Consider the following 17,700-nt stretch of genomic DNA (forward strand, 5'->3'; position numbering starts at 1 on the left):
TGCCTGCACGAACTGCCGCGCAAACATCTTAGTTACAAACTAATCTTAGTTACACAGACTCAAGTCCTGCTGATTTTAGTGGAAGCCACATAAGATTTCAGAATTTTAATTGACAATAGTATTCCATTTCAGTTGTACTGTGTGGTATGTTTAAATACTACACCACGTTCTAAACATTTCATCTTAGTTACAAACTAATCTTAGTTACACAGACTCAAGTCCTGCTGATTTTAGTGGAAGCCACATAAGATTTCAGAATTTTAATTGACAATAGTATTCCATTTCAGTTGTACTGTGTGGTATGTTTAAATACTACACCACGTTCTAAACATTTCCCAAATCTCACTGTCCCACAGAAATGCACTTTCTTTACTCATGACTTTGAAGAAAAGCTTGTTTTTCCTTCGCGCACTGAGCATGGGTTTGCGGTGCTAGGGGAAACCAGAAATCACACCAAGTTGAACTCAGTCTCTTCCCTGCTCGTGCCACGACATTCATGAAGGCTATGCCTACAAGGCTGAAAGGTGCTTAAAGGCTGTTTCTCTGACCCTTCTGTATAGCTGAATAGAAGTACTCCAAGATCTGACTCTAGCCACCTGACTTGGACGTCTCTGTCCTTGCTGAGCTCTGCACTGCAGTGCAGAAAGAGCCCTGCAAAAACTTTTGTGGTGTGTTACCAAGACAAAGGAGCTTTCCCCAACCTCGAAACACGGCACTTCAGAGCAAGAGGAAGCAGTTACACTCTTCAAGCTCCTCCAACAGCAATAAATTCAGGGAGCTCCATGTTGAACACAAAGGGAATAAACCCTTCACCAACTACTAAGAGAGGCAGTCAAGCCACAAACAATCCTTGCACTCCTATATCCTTCGTGTTTTGACTCTCTTACTTTGCAAATCCTGTGAGAGTTCAAGTAAAGCACCTGTCAGCAACACTATTTCCCTTTGGCAAAGCTGATGTTTCAGAATAGGCCATCTTCTAGAACTGCCCTCTTTCCTAGCATGAATTAATATCTTAAGGCTCTCTTCGCAGTTTAGTATTTCCATTCAAACCTTTGGATCTTTTAAAGAATAATCGTCGTCATCTAGTATGGCAGGCAGTACAGCACACATGATTCCTCGTGGCATGTGGCAAGTACTGTGCCAAGTGCCTTAACGAATACTTTCTTATTCTCCCCTGCCCCTCTTCTTTGTCAGGCCCTAATTCAGTTTTGGTTTGTAGGGTTTTTTTCTTTTTACTCTTAAGACAAGAAGTCTGCCTATACTCTTAGAATTGTCTTAGTTTTAGGCTGACAAAAAATGGAACATTTAAACTGATCAATTTATTTTTAAAACTTTTCTCTTTGCCTGTATTAGGTTTGGTAACACTTTGTAATTGTGTTTTAGGTCACATGCTAATGCTCTTTTGCAACCATTTTACAGAAATATTTCCAATTTTAAACATGTGATCTCGTCATCGAATTTTATCCAAACCGTCCTTGCTGATTTTCAAACTGAAACAAAGTGTTTTCTGCACAACAGCATAACGATGAGTCTGAATGTACTTGCAACCTATTCCACCCTTGCACACACATTACATCAAAGAAGCTTCCCAAGCTGAGTATGAAGGTCCTTTTCTATCACATCTGAAATACTTCAGGCTAAGTTAGCCACAATGTGGTAGGTTTGTGGAAGGCCTGCTGCATAACTAAAGCTCAAAACCAACAAATCACAACTGGATCAGCTCTATAAAGTGAGCACAGTAAGTCATGATCCCGCAGCAAGCTTGTTCCATCCCTGTATTGAGTCATCTTGGTGCGTATGGCTGACCTCAGTCGGGCTCTTTGACCTTTAACAGCTGCTAGCTCTGACAAGTCCTGTAACAACAGGATAGATCTCTCTCAGCTCAGGCTTAGTCAGCGCAATTCTACATAAGGACCTCTTGCACTTGTATTGATAACAGCGATGCAGATGCCAGAAAGAAGAGAAACTGACAGATGGCACTGAGGAGCAATTCCCTGTGAAGATGGGACACTCATGAGTAACGCATCTCGTTAAAGCGGAAATTAAGTGTATCGACTCAAGTCGACAAATGACAGACACAGAATCCCATAGCCTACAGGACAATGTTTCAAAGATGTAACTTCCTTTTGGATCCAGAATTGTCGTGTCCCTATAACAAAAATGCAGCTATCTATCCACGATAGAACACCTCTCTCCTTTCCTATTTTGTAGCCCAAATATTTAAGACTAGTTACAACAGCACAGTTACAGATTTGCCAAGGTATCTCCGTCTAGGGAATTGCTTTGTCCAGGCAAAAAGTATATGCCGGTGAAAAACAATTTTTAAGATCACGACATGGAAAGAATTACAGAAAAAAAAAAGAAAGAAAAAAAGAAAGCAACATGTAATATCTTTAATATATTGCCTCAAAACCACTCACAGAAATTACCCAGTTAAACCAATGTGCATTTTTCAATATACTTTTCGTCTTTACTGGAGTATATTTGATGACCACATACTTCAAAACTGCATGTGCGCCTACATCATCATCTTAACATCTTATTTTGCCGATATCTGCAAATGACATTTAGAGCTTGCTTTTTTCACCAAGAAGGAAACTTTTATTTTATAGCCCTGTTGATTATAGCAACACCAGTTTCAGACTTATTTTCTGAAAAAATTGAACACTGACTTTCAACAGCAATGAATCAAATAAAAAGGTCTTACCTTTGTGCATCCTTCTCGACTCTGACTCTTTGGTCATGGTTGCCAGGCAGTGAGGAAGTACGCTGCCACAGCTGTTGCTCTGTCCTAATGGTAAATGTCCCTGCAGGAAATTTTGTAAATATGTGCTTAAAACTGCACTTCAAGACTTCTTTTGTATCAGCAACTAACGGTAAAATAACTTGCTTTGTCAGGGGTATCAATGTCACGTCATATCAATCAGCCATGGATATTTTAGTTGTGCACAGTCTATCAGACCAAAATGTTTTCAAAGCAGTATCTCCACCTTGCTGCTGTTTGTTGATTTACCGCGTCACAAGTAAAGAATATTTTCACTTTATACACAACCTTATCTTTACCATTTAGAGGCCTTAGGTAGGAAGAAAAACAACCTGTTGTGTCTCTTCTAGACTCAATTTAAACTAGCCTGGAAATACAATTCTTGAGATACATTAATCATAAATGCAGGATTACTATTGCAGCACAGCATTTCCAGAGGTCAAAATAAAGGCTTCATGTGTATTTCCACATGTTAATAAACCTGAATTTCTTTCAAAGTCAATTTCAGGCATGAATTTGGGGAATTAGGTAAAGCTTACAGTGCTACCCAGCCTTACCTCTAGCATAATATAGGCTTTTATACAGACATTCAAAGGCTATTAATAGCATGCAACTACGTACTTTAGATGCAACGCTGCGTCCAAGCGTAGCGCTATTGAAGTGCGGTGATACAGACGGAGTCGTTTTCTTGCGAGGTAAAGTATCACTCATGTACATGCATTCCCTGTGCTGCTTCTTTCGCTCTTCCAGATTTCTGAAATGCTTCAAATGTAATTTGTTACACAGTTTTGACAAAACGAATTGACCTACTTGCTCAGTTATGCACTATATGGAATATACTGAAGGTGGTAAGTCTGGGAACTTCACTGGAAGGAATGAAATCTAAAATACAGAGTACCTCCTGCTTCACAGTGCTTTCCAGGATTTCTACAAATATCACATTAAAATCATCCTGATTCAGAAAATACATTAAATTCATGTGCACATTTTGTGTACGTGTCCCTGTACCTAATTTTTTTTTTTAAAACTCAAGTCTAGTGTACAAGTGGAATCGAATTACAAAGAAAAACATTTATTTACAAGTTGTTCTAATGAATTGGTGGCTTAAAACCAATACAGCTTTTGAGAGGCATTGTTCAAATGTATATGAAAAATTAATTTGGGATTTCAAATGTAGCCACCTGTACTTCATTGCTGCAAGTCTTCGGAGTTACAATGGCTCCTAGACGTTAGTATTTGCCTCTGGATTGTTTATATAAGGAGAATTTTTGTTCAGTAACATTCTAAAATGCATTGTGCTTATTTTTAAATGAGCGGTGCCTTTAAGTGCAACACTCTGCAAGCAGGATCAACTTATGATCTATCATATCACTCTAAAAACTTCACATGTAAATCAACTTCATGGCCACCGTAACAAAAACAAGCAAACAAAATAATCCCAAGTTATCAGCTTTGAATCTGTTACCTGTTGTTGCCTGCGGTGTTTCTTAGCTGGCAGAGGTGGAGGTGTATCAGATAAAGGAATAGGATCTACATGAGTAGCCATGACCTCAGGCCAATGGACTGATGGAAGTTGAGCAATAGAGCGAGGAGAAAGAGAGTGAGGAAACACAAATCCAGAACAGAGAGGTGATCTTAGCTTTATAGAAAAAAGAGAAATTACACACAGAGTTTTCTTTTTGGAATTGCTCAAAAGATATGGCACATACAAGCTGCAGTTTTAGCACTGTGTTTGTTGGAGTGTTTAGCAGGGAAGAGATGTGTTGTATTGCAACCCTCGAGGTGTATTTAACTACCGGAAGCAGCACAGAAATGCCAGATTCTAAACCAGTTGCTGCCTTATTGCAACCCAAAGGTAAGTGTCTTTACATTCATAAGATTACTCCATTCCTTTAAAAGGGTATTTATTCAAAATTTGCTATGGTCATTACAAAGGCAAAAATGTCACAAAGAATGAGGAAAAGAAAGAGTAAGCACGAAGACACAGATTGGACATCCTCTGTGGAATAGCTAAGATACGTAGAAGCTACCCATCTCCCCCAAATACTCAAGACATACTACTTCTACCACCTCACAGGAAAAAAAAAGCTACAAAACAGAAAATTAACACCTAAGCACCACTGAACGAGTAATCATTAAATGTGTCCACAGGCTGTTTCTCCAAAGGTGCGTTACATTACAGTGTTTGACAGGCAAAGATCGTCACTTATTGCTGCTTGGGTCATAAGTATTCAGGTTTTTTGGCCTTTGAAGTCCCATCTACATCAAAGACACTTTACAACTGGAGCAGTCCTTCAGCTTTACTATTAAACTGTTATCTGACTCGGTAACTGGCAGACGGCATTTTGCCTTAGGGTCAATTTGTTATATGTTGAATCACCAAAAAATAATAAAAAAAAAGAATAAAAAAAGAAAACAAAAAAGGCAGCCATGAAAGAACAATGCAAACAAAGGGAAATGTCTCTCAAACAAACCTCTTTATTTTGTGGCTGGCTCGTCAGCACAGCCGTGGAAGGCTCAGTGGCAACTGCTTCAGCATCTGTGGGGGGCTGGGTGGAAGGGGATATATTCGTGGAATTGCCATACAGCTCACTAATTTCACTTACACTGATATAGCCCTAAAAGGAGGAATTAAGAAGTTAAAAGGAGCAAAAGCCAAAAGACGTGCAAGAGTATTAATGTATCCAGCACGATGAAAGTTAGTTTAGGGTGATACAGCCAAATATTTGTTATCATTGAAATACTTCATCATAAATAAAATAAAATTATCATCAAGCTTTTCAAATGTTGAATACTTGGATTCTGAAAATTGTTCCTCATTTAAAAAAAAACAACACATTTGTGTGATCAAAAAGCAAATGTACATTAAGTGACCAGAAGTCTTTACTAAAATGTAAATACCCTTTACAAATTAAGTAGCTCTTTCTCGGGAAAGCAGATTGGAGGAAAAGAAAGGACAAATTTTATTCACCCCTTTTTTTTTTATTTCTCCCCCTCCGTGTTTAAATAAAATAACTTACCCTGATTCATTTCTTGCCTAACTTTTAAGCTAGTTTAAGCAAACCAAATGACTAACAGAAATGGGAGGAACCTACATAAGGACAAGCCGTTGCTACTCTAATTACGCTGACACAACACCTTCCATTTGCATTGTCTGGAAGTTGCTTCTAACTTTGAGGTGTTACCGGGAGACTCAGGTAAGATGCTGTTAGTGTTAGCCCCATAGCCACTACAATTTGTCTTTTTTTTTTTTTTTTTAAAAAAAAAAAACACAGGAGGTGATGGACTGAGGAAAGGCATGGACATCCAAGTGCGTTTCTGCCTGCAGAGAAGATTTATGCAACCAGATTTGAGATATAGTTGCAGAATACAATTATTGCATGTGTTCTGGTGTTAACTGAATAAATGTTATTTAAAAAATAAAATATGGATTCTAATCCATGTTGTATAGGGTGCCAGACTGTAAGAAGTCAAATGTCCTAACTCCTTAGGAAAGGCATGGACATCCAAGTGCGTTTCTGCCTGCAGAGAAGATTTATGCAACCAGATTTGAGATATAGTTGCAGAATACAATTATTGCATGTGTTCTGGTGTTAACTGAATAAATGTTATTTAAAAAATAAAATATGGATTCTAATCCATGTTGTATAGGGTGCCAGACTGTAAGAAGTCAAATGTCCTAACTCCTTATCCATCGAAAACAAGGCTATGCAAAAGGAAGAATAAATTACTGTCGAAGCAATGTCATAAAAATAAGATAGAAATATGCTTATTTTTAAATCAAGATGGTAAGCAGCTTTTTAACTGAGAAGGTGTCGAAGGGGCTATGTTTCTGTTACTGTACCAGCACACTGACATGCCAGCATGTATACTTTGGCAATTCAATAACAGAAGCCGCAGACTGCTATAGTATTTCTTCTTTTCAAAAATGCATACATTTAGCAATGATCATAGAAGGCAGGTTGAGAAAAATACCATGAAAATAATTTTCAATGTATTTTATCAGTTATTTCAAGCAGATACACAATTCTGGAAAATTAAGTATCATACTGTGAACATAGCACTCTAGAAATAGGAGGCAAATCTTGACTCGGATACCATTTGATGAACTATTAAATGAGAAGGAAACTGCGTAAGATACTGAAGTTGCCCTCTCAAAACACGGGGCCATATTACAGTAAAATAGACTGCAGTATGAATACACATAAAACTTTCATTACAATCTTGTGGTAGCAGCATATCAGTAACCAAAACTTGGCAAGTCTATGAATGCAATATTGCATTCATTTTTATAGAGGATAAAAGCACTTTCACCATTACATGAAAAACATTCAGTTTAGACTCACAACCCCAATAGGGATTCACCGTGGGGTTAAAAAAAAAGCAAACAACAAATGACTTTGCTGTGAATTAGCTCAGGTCCCTATTAAATTAGATTAAATAAATGGTTTCAAGTCCGATTAGGCATCCAAGTCATTTTGACAACGCTGAACTTCTAAACAGCATTGATTTTCCTCGGTTATTTAAGTACTGGGATAAGCATCCTACCTCTTTACATGAGGCCGTGTTACTTTCTATTGCTATGCATGCAGGGAGTAAGCTTCACGATGGATGGAGGGGAGTTACAAACGTGTGCTTTGGTGAGGAGCAGACTCGAGTGATACGTGAGCAACCGCGTGGTGAAATTAAGTTCTGTGTGCAGGGAGTCTGTTTAAGCCTGCGTGCCATTTGGTGCCTGATTTTTAAAGGTGGCGGAAAGTCAGAGAAAAATTAAACTGGACTGAGACAAACATAACACCTGGCAAGGAAAGGCATTTCTTTTATAGGAGAGAACCTATGGGGACACTGAGCATGGAACAGATAATCCGTGCTGTTCCTTCTCTCATTTACCTTAGAGTAAGACCTAACTGACTTCACTGCAGTGAACAGAATGACACCGCTGAATTATCCATTTCAATAAAAAGAATGTCAGGCTCACTTAATGTAGTTGCATTTTGAAATATCTGTGATTAAACAAACCATTATGTGGATACGAAGACAAAAAATCAGAGATAGCATCCACTCTCTAGTGAGAGAATGAACAGATCCATCTCAAAATGAAAAAAATGAAGCTTAGACTTGCCAGATGTCCTGGTGGGAGGTCAGATGTCCAGACCAGAGTGCCACCTAGGACACCGGAAGTCTAAGCACCTGCAACGTGGCTTGCAGTGAGGAAGGGTGCTCAACCCCACTGGCATGTGCTGGAGGCCACCCGGGTTCACCAGAAACTTCGAGCCCAAATAAGCAAGATCACATTTCCCAGGTGCTGAGAGGACAGGTGGTTGCTTTAGACTTCAAGAGCCCAACTTCCCACAGCGACACCTACATCGTTAGATGGGGTAGATCTTGTTCAGGGCTTCGATACAAGCAGATCCAGCAAGTCCAGTCAGACCTCTTAAGCAGAAGTTAATGAAGCAGCCACAGATACCTGTCAGTGTATTTTAAATGCTAGATTTTCCGCTTCTCCATTTAAAACTTCATGTTTATCTGCAATTTGCAGATTCACCAAGTCAAGTCAAGAAGATAAATATGGGGAGTTAATGCTAATATCGTACGTGCTGACTGAATCTTTGCAATGCGCTGTGGCTTACCTTACACTGACCTTGCTCACGGACCTTGAGGCTTAAAGTGGTACTCTGAAAGCTCTGAAGTCTTGGCAGCTGCAGGTAAGCTCTGGGTCTCATCGTGCATTACCCAAACTAACTCATTTTTTTTCAGCAAAAAAATATTTGACACCTTTACTCTAACTATTCAAAACAGTTAAATAAATAATAATAATAAATAGCTCAATAAGCAACTTACAACCCACAATAGCCTGAAGTCTTTAATGCAATGCTTTTTAAAAAGATCAAAACGTACGCTTGTCATGCTTTACTGCAGAGCCTTAGAATAAAGGAGGGGAGGCAATGGTAAAATCTACAGTGCAACAATAAGAGTGAACTGTATTCGTACTTGAACAGAGTTATTCCTGGACCTCATTCTTCTTCACTTCAATGAGGTTTAATTGTCTATTTTGAGAAAATTACACACCCCACTCCACACACCCCTTCCCCACACACAAAAATGATCATTTTTCCAGGGCAAGAGATTAAAGTGATACCAGTTACATCTGGGAAAATGTCAAGAGAAGCTATTTTTGCTCACCCATGCATTTGGACTTCCACAAATAGCTTTACAAAGTAATTTCATCACATCTCAAAAAAATTTGTATGAATAGGACTTCACTAAATACTGCAGTGCTTTTGTATGAAGTGTTATTAAAAGTTACTTATGGTAAAGTAAAAAGCAGTGAATCTCTTTACCTCTTTTAGACTATTGGGACTGACAGGAAATCCCTTTCCTCCGGAAAGCGTGGAATATTTCTTTTCCAGATTACAGAGATTCTCTTTTTCCTGTTAAATAACAGACATTTTATATTATATACCAACAGCCGTGTAGTGAAAATAAATGCTAGCCATTTTCTTAAGTGTGTAAAGAAACACGCTGGCATAGAAGGCTGGAAACTGCACAGCAGAGCTTCGGCTTCATCCACTTACAGCAGAACTGAACAAAAAAATGGAGGTACAGAACAAAAAGCTAGTGAAATATTTTACTTAACCACAGCCGAACCAAAAGGTTTTTCCTTCAGCATTTTGAAAACGCTAGTTCTGCTTAATGAACTAAACATGATTTCTCTCACGATTAAAAGCAAAACATAAAATGGACGTGAAGGGTCCATGCCAGCTTCTTATTAAGCAGATGTTAGCCGACGTTAAGTAGCTCATCTTGTGGCCTAGTACGGGCTATTACAAGTCAAAAATCTGAGCTGCCTGAACACGCTTCCAGCAGCCGCACAGGGAGCACAGGCTTCTACCAGGTGCCTCTGGCTGAGTCCTCGGAAGGGGGACACCACTAGAATGCTCTTGATTATCAAATGCCACTAGTGTTTTCTTTTAGGAAATCTGCTGATTAATTACAGAAGATTTCTTTTTTTATTAAAGGTTAATGGATACAAAAGATGTCTATCACGTCCATACCTTCTTGCTAGCTTCTGCACAACTGATGGTTTTCTCATGCTCTACATTCTTTTATTCTGTGAAACGCTCTTTTATTACACGCTAAAAATATTTGAAAGACAATAAATACTTACCCTTTGTAGCATCATTATTAAGTTGTTTTTCTCTTTTACAAAATGATCTTGTTCTCTTTGTGCTTGTTGGACAATATGATTGGCCTGTTTTTTGAGAGCAGATATCTTTTCCTAATAGAAGAAGAAAATAATGGCAATTTACATGTTTTATTTTCAAAGCACAAGACAACCTGCAGCAATGATCCTATTTATGATAGTTCAACTCATTCATATGAGTGAAGCAGTAGGAAAAAAAATTTTTACGAGACAGCTTACTGCTCTGAAGGAGAATAATTAAATAAGATTTAGACAATAAAGAGACAATTTATTCAAGAGACAAAAAAAAAGAACAATTGCATATATTCTTTGATAATATGGTGACTAGCATCCATATACTGAACAGAACTGGTTTAGAGATGCAACTTCTGATCTCTGAAAAACTGGTATTTAATTGGTTGAGATAGGACCTTTACAACTGATTTTAAAAATTAAGGCAAAAGAACAATTGCATATATTCTTTGATAATATGGTGACTAGCATCCATATACTGAACAGAACTGGTTTAGAGATGCAACTTCTGATCTTCTGAAAAACGGTATTTAATTGGTTGAGATAGGACCTTTACAACTGATTTTAAAAATTAAAGGTTTAATTTTCATATGCAAATACACAAACAGGGCATGGAATTTTATTGATTTATTTCCTTTTGGAGAAGTGCATGATTTGATCTGTGTGGGATCGATCTGAGTGGGATGTTACTGGGCCATCACCTTTGCTCTGCTGCAAAAGCTTTTTCAAAGATGAGTTTGGTGTTCTATTATTATTTTAACAAAATCATTGAACATCAAGATAAAACATGAGCATAAAATAACTGTAGTTTTGTCCAGAGTGTGCAAATCTCCTTTCTTAAAGAAGAAAAAACAATGTTTTGGTACTTTTTGTAGCAAATTAAAGGGTTTAATTTTCATATGCAAATACACAAACAGGGCATGGAATTTTATTGATTTATTTCCTTTTGGAGAAGTGCATGATTTGATCTGTGTGGGATCGATCTGAGTGGGATGTTACTGGGCCATCACCTTTGCTCTGCTGCAAAAGCTTTTTCAAAGATGAAAGTTTTGCATTATTTCTTACAGATAGGCACGTTGTAGATCCATTTCATCTCCTTTATGCTCAACAACAAAGAACAAATTAATCAAGTGTTAGTGCTTTTACCTTTCTACTGACAATGCTACGCTGATATTCAGCTACTTCACGCAGGAGCTGTTGTGTCAGATTTTCTTTCTCTTCATCTAACCTGCTTTCATGTTCAAGCTGCTGAAATTCCAAATCTTCAAAGTGTTTGCTTTCTATGTCCAATAGATCAGCATCCTTGAGCAAAAAAAAAAAAAAGAAAAAGAAAAAGAAAAAGAAAAAAGTAATCGTGCTTTCACTGACACCAGAGTAGAGATACAAACACAAAAATCAGTCTAAAATGATGTTTACATCTCTCATACAACATGTTCAAAGAGGAGCTCAATGCTTTTAGTGACCTACCGTCATAATAAAAGAACAAATAGGGCTAATCATTGTCTCTCCATCACTCCTACTGTTCCCCACCCTGCTGAGAAAGACGAAGCACCTGCATGGTGAGGGAGCTGGTTTGCAGCATTCAGATCAAGCTGGAGCCTCTCAAGCACCGAGTGCACCTGGCTGGGCAGATCACTGCTGTAGCCTATCTGCGACACCACCAAAGCCTGGACCCGTTTGGTGAGGTTGTCACGTGCCAGATTGGGACAGCATCTGCTTACCAACCAAAAAGGACAGAAAATATCATCCTAGTAACACCGGAGACCTGCACACTGAATTAACTAATTATGGGAATGCACGCTCAAACAAAGGAGTCTGAACTGCAGTTAGAATTTCTTCTGGTCTAGCCCAAGTACCAGCACTGTTTTTATTAACAGACGTACGGTCAGATAAGACAAAAGATATGTGGAGCTGTGTGCTATCAGCACGCTGCCGTCACCTCAGCAGTGATGTCCAACCATGCTGGTTGCTCAGCCAGAGGCGGCTCGTGGACCACGGAATTGGAGCTAACAATTGCTCCCTGTGCAAACACACAATCAAGGACTCTAGTTGTCCACCCTAGCCAGTAGCTGCATTACTTCAGAAGGGGCGTCAGCCCACTTTTATGCATTCCCCTGGACCAACGCCAGGTTTTATCAGGAAAAGAGGTTGAATGCTGCAGAAAAGACCCAAGAAATAAGAACACACCTGCCTTCCACTTAGGAATGACAAGATAAAGTTTACAGTGCTTTTCAGCACAAGAACTGAACGCTAATCTTTCTCCTGCAACATCTGTGTATTCATAACATGAATCCCCACTTACAAGTTCCAGGCTTCTGAATAAAAAGGGATTTTAAGTAATCACAGTGTTATTAAATGCTAAAGCTCTCGAAAATAGGCACATTGTACATAACTTGTTACATGAGAAAACCTATATCCTGTAAGCAATTTATCATTTTAGAGAAATGAAAACTTAGTCCTTTTCTTATTTCAACCTAAAGGTTAGTGACTGAGATAGGCAGATAGGTCTCTGTAAAGGCATTCAAAACCACCTTCCAGTGTACCAGGGAAAGACACGAGATGCAGAAGCTGAAGAATCCAAGTTACTATATGAAACACCAACATCGTCCCATTATTCTTCAAAGATGTGCCTTTCACTTGTAGGAGACAGTGAATAGATCAAGAGCAAAGACATGGGCTAAAAATTACAAGAAAGCGGTTACCTACAACACCAGCATTCAAAACAAATGCTAGGACTTTGCCTGGGCCATGAAAGTCAACAAATTCAGCCTATTTCATACCACGTTAATTGCTATTGAGGCAGAAGAACAGACTTCAGAGAAGGCAGCCGATAGCCTTCTACCGGAAAGGCAACTGGTAGTCAGCTGAGCTCACGAAACGCTATATTCTTTGCGAGATGTGCTGTGGAACGAGAATTTCACCACATTCTGTACCACGGTGTCCACTGGGGAAAAATAAACATACCTAATTTGAAACCAAGTCCATTTTCAACTTTAAAACCCTCCAAAGGGTAAGTGGCAGTACCTTAGCTCTGCCAGTGGTTGCAAGCGCATTGCAGCGAGATCACCAGGCAGGCAGACCCACAGGGACCCGAGACCCCGGGCAGCCTGCGGGAGCAGGGCACAGCGGCAGAGGCACGAGGTCTGGCTCCGAGATGTGTCCACAGAGTCCTTGCCATAACCTTCACAAGGATCCTACTCAGCAGTGTAGGATTTGTAGGAGGATAATTGTTGTTGCTGTAGGTAATGGCTTCCTGAACCAAGTACAAGCATACTCTCTCCCTTTTATTACAAGAACTGACATCAAAATATTGTAACTTATAATCTATTAACAAACAACAGACACAATGTTTCCATATTGGATTTCCAAACCATAAATTTCTCTGGCATCTCCATTACTTCTGTATTGCCACTGGAGAAAATTTGATGGGAGAGAACCTGGCCCTTACTTCAGGATGTGGTGGGAGGTCCATAGGCCCACAACACCTTCAAAAATTAGGAGAATTTTATCTGAAGAGTAAGGCATTTCCTAGCACTGGACAGTATCTTCTCAGGTCTCTGCAGGAATCCAGGCATCGATTCTCTTTCTCCTTTTATGCGTATCTCTATAAACCCAGACACATGAGAACAAACAAGCTTTGGCGCTTTCATATGAACAGTGAAAGATGAAGCATGCTAATTAACTAACTAAAAAACTTAATTTAATTAACTAAATAAGCCATCAGGGGCTTCAATGCTTTCCCTCAGTGCCTTCCACAACCTCACAGGTTTCACCAGTCTCTGATGAAGTGTCCTCCCTGCCCAACAGGGAGAGCGTATAGTCATTATGGACACTGGGAAGCACACAGAGTATGCCAGCTGCTCACTGCCAACCCCAGCCCAAACTCCAGACCCCCCCCCTCCCCTGCAGCCAGCTGCTACAGTGAAATTGGCTGCCCACTCCCCGGGCACAAATTACGAAGTTACTGAAGTCCCAGAGATGAAGCGATAAGGGAATTCATCACCTTCACACCTACCGCATTGGCAGCAAAGTAGCACAACATAACCTGCTGCAAACTCAGGTATTTAATCCTGGGCTGGGCTGATCTGGGGGGAAGAAGAGCTCTTCTGTATTTTGGGTACGATACTTACAGTAATTTCATAACTGCTCTCACACTTGATATCCATTTGAGAGACACTGTGCACTAATTCAGTCATAACTTCTACTGCTCCGACCACAGCAGCCACAGCTAACTTTCACTACAATTGGCCTGGAATAATGCAATAGGACCAACCGTACATTTAGCTGCACCCCCACATTTCAAGTTTCGTCCCACTTTCAAATCCAAAATCGTTATTAAGCCAACTGGAAAGGAAAAATAAAATAAAAAATTTAACCAAACAGATTTCTGGAAGCCTCTTGGTGGTCAATAGTGAGAAAGGATTTACTACCATCCCACAGCAACAAGACTGCAACTTCTCATGAATTTATACCTTCAAGTATGTGACTGCACAGGAAAGGCTTCCTTTCCTTTTAATATGTATGAGGGATTACATAATAGTGATTTTTAATTTTTTTTTTTAAGGTAACTTACAAAAATCCTTAAGTGTCTCAAAACCAGCGAACTTCTCAGTTACTACAGAAGAATTTAACATAGTTATTGCCAAAGCTGGACTTTTTTACTTTTTGCTCCTTGAAAAAATAAAACAGAATTCTGCAAATAAACCAAAATCTAAAGAATATTTCCTGTAAAGCAAAAAAGCCCTTTTTCGGTCATTGCTATTACAGACCTTATTCCTGATATAAACACTCAAGCCAGGAAAAAAAAAAAAAGCAACACAACAAAACCCCACAACCTAGTTTGACTTTCAGATGGCCTCTTGAGCTTGCTGTACTGATGCTTTGAAAATTTTTTCTCCCCCTGCTAAAGCTAGCTATATGTGCTGTAAAACCCAACTTAACATTAATGAATACTAAAACCTTTCCACAGAAAATAACTGTGCCTTCAGAGACAATATTGTAGCTTTTTTGGTTACAAATAATACAAAATAAAATCAAGTTGCAATTAAGACTTTATGCAAAGCTTATTACACCAATGTGCAACTGTTGAAAGTGTAGGAAAAAATAAAGCTATTTTAATAAGTGGTATAATCTTCAAAATTAATTTTTCAAAGCACAGTTCAGGCTAGCAGCTAAGTTATATACTGAAAAAAAGAAATTATCCATGCCTTCACTGAGACAGCCATTTACAGCATTGCAAAGGAGGAGTGCACAACAGGATCAAACAACAGCAGCAGGAAAGTGCTGCTAAAATGGCTGATCCCACTGACTAAAGTTCAGCTCCTGTCTTGGCTCACACAGGGAAAGAGCAATGCTCCACCATCCACCTGAACATCACAACAGCTTCCACACCACCTAGCAGGCCTAAGGTGCTAATGACAGGCAAGTAGCCCAACGCTTTAAAAACATTCAACACAAAATTATTTCTAACCTGCCCATTTGCACTCTACTTGTTTGCCACCGTGCACATTATCTATTACAAGCATTCCACAAAAAACCATAACCCTCGTTACTATTAACAAGTATAAGTTGCAAATATGTTCAGACACTTTGTTGAATACTTGAAACAGAATATGTTACACTTAACTCTAAAAAAAAAAAATTCAACAAAAAAAAAGTTAGTGCAATCTTAAAACTTGCTACTGACCCTCTTCAGCTGCTGCTGTAATTGTTCCCTCATGGACTCAGGGCAATTATCAAGCTGCGTCTTCTGCTCGGAGTAAAGCTCCTGAAGCCTCTCTAGTTTTTCCCTCTCAGCATCAAGTTTTAATTTTTCCTAAAGCATGAACCAGAAAATAAACACAATTACCTTCAAACCCAAGCAGTTGTTAGTGATTATGACAGTGTGTGGCAAAACCTTAACGAACAGTTGAATCACGTAGGTCAAAGACAGAAACCTTTTGTTAGTTTGGATGCAAAATGATCAAAACAAAACATTAATCATTTTAGTGTGGTGATTAATTATCTCCCTCATCACTGTGTTTTGTACCCGTGCCTGGATGATGCTGTTAAAGCCCATTGCCCAAACACTTGTCTCACCTAGTGAAAAGAAAAAAAAAAAAGGAAAAAAAGAAAAAAGGAAATGGTAGCCATGTTAGTGAGGTAACTGATGAAGGAGAGAGAAAAGAGTACCTTCTAGAAAGCAAAATGGATGGCAGTGAGGGGAAAATGGATCTTCCCAAGAGAATTAATTACATGCCTATGTGCCTCTGTACAGATAAGTACATTTAGCAAGCAGTGAAAAACCAGAACAAGACCGAGCTTTGTAAAGAAGTAACTTGGCCAGGAACTCCTATTGCAGCAGAAACTCCAAGTGATTTAGCAAATTAATTCATTTGCTTCAGGGTACAGGAACTGTAACCGGTTCTTGGGGATCAAAGGGGACTGCTCGACCTCCCTGGTCTCCTCCAACTAGTTCAGCTTTCCTCTCGTTCCACTCGAGCAGCAGTACTTGACACACTGCTTCTCACCCTCAAAAGCCTTTAACCTTTAAGCCTTTGTAATAAAATACTCCATGATTTACTGTGCAGCACTGCTCTGAAGACTGGCTGTAGATCACTTAAATAATAGTCTACAAGGTAGTTTTATCTATGGACCCTGTAGATCCAATAATTGTAGATTAAATAATAGTCTACAAGGTAGTTTTATCTATGGACCAAAGTTTGGGAACAAATAAATCAGAGCGCAAAGAATTTTTTCAATGCCTTCTACTTGCATCTACACTGGCCAACATAGCAGATGCATTTTCTTCAACTGAGTAGTTAATAACTGGAAAAAAACAATATGCCTGTTATGCTAGGCATAATCAATCAAGTGAGTCCCTGAAGCCCAGTGCTCCGCTACCTTCTAGAGTCACGCTGGTATAGTTCCCTTTTCCTACTTCTTGTTCTATAGTTATGCATCTCCTCTCAGATGGTCTCTAACTCTCCTTAATACTCAAAAATTAACAGTATCAGCACCAAAAGTTCAGCTTCTTTTCGATGCTCCAAGAATATCTGAATTCTGTCATGGCATCCACTCATTTGTCCTCTTTCCTGTCCCAACTACTATTTAATTTTAAAGTCAAATGCATGGCTCAGCAGGTGCTGTATGATCAGACACTCTGCAGCACCCTGACGGCAGAGGCCATAGAGAAGAAACTTCTTTTAGTATACATTACCTGCCATTTCAAACTGTGGGATGGTCTTTCCCCAAAACCTTCTCTTTGCTGTTCCTGTCAAGGTTCTCAAACCCTCACACATGGTAGAGGCACAATAACAAACATGTATTAGCTGTCTGCTTTCTTTATGGTTTCATCTCTAAACCTGAGTGGGATTAAGGGGCTGGGATTTCATTTTCCCAGTATTTAAAAGCAACAACAGGAAGCATTCTCATTCAAGCCCAATTCAACCAAATTCCCAGCTCTGTTATTTTCATTTACATGTGCAGCTTCTCAGCTCATATAATCAGATGAACAAAATGCTGAACACAAAAGATTATTTTATTTTTTTTAAGCTTGTGAAAATGAGCAATGGAGCCAGCATATTCAATTACCTGGACTTCCTGTACTAGCCTCTGTCTTACAACAGCAGCAGCAGCAGGGCTCAGAAATACTGAGGACGTAGCATGTGCAAGCTGCACAATGAGGGAGAATCATAGAATCATAGAATCCTTTAGGTGGGAAAAAGAATCATAGAATCAT

General features: G+C 39.1%; 1 protein-coding gene across 3 annotated transcripts in view; it reads right to left on the reverse strand.

The window, feature by feature from the left end:
- Positions 1 to 17,700, reverse strand: part of PHLDB2 (pleckstrin homology like domain family B member 2) — a 68,035-nt gene that overhangs the window by 21,333 nt on the left and 29,002 nt on the right. The window contains exons 6-13 of one of the 3 annotated variants that reach the window (XM_019470832.1): positions 15,667 to 15,795; positions 11,127 to 11,282; positions 9,933 to 10,043; positions 9,106 to 9,195; positions 5,239 to 5,382; positions 4,230 to 4,403; positions 3,386 to 3,526; positions 2,708 to 2,807 (exon numbers count right to left, since the gene is read on the reverse strand). In XM_019470832.1, the coding sequence (XP_019326377.1) occupies positions 2,708 to 2,807; positions 3,386 to 3,526; positions 4,230 to 4,403; positions 5,239 to 5,382; positions 9,106 to 9,195; positions 9,933 to 10,043; positions 11,127 to 11,282; positions 15,667 to 15,795 (1,045 nt within the window). The remainder of the gene's footprint in view (positions 1 to 2,707; positions 2,808 to 3,385; positions 3,527 to 4,229; positions 4,404 to 5,238; positions 5,383 to 9,105; positions 9,196 to 9,932; positions 10,044 to 11,126; positions 11,283 to 15,666; positions 15,796 to 17,700) is intronic. The other 2 variants (XM_009274584.2, XM_009274585.2) reach the window with 2 other exon arrangements.

Source organism: Aptenodytes forsteri, unplaced genomic scaffold, assembly GCF_000699145.1.
Source record: "Aptenodytes forsteri isolate BGI_AS27 unplaced genomic scaffold, ASM69914v1 Scaffold287, whole genome shotgun sequence".
In the NCBI taxonomy this organism is placed as follows: domain Eukaryota; kingdom Metazoa; phylum Chordata; class Aves; order Sphenisciformes; family Spheniscidae; genus Aptenodytes; species Aptenodytes forsteri.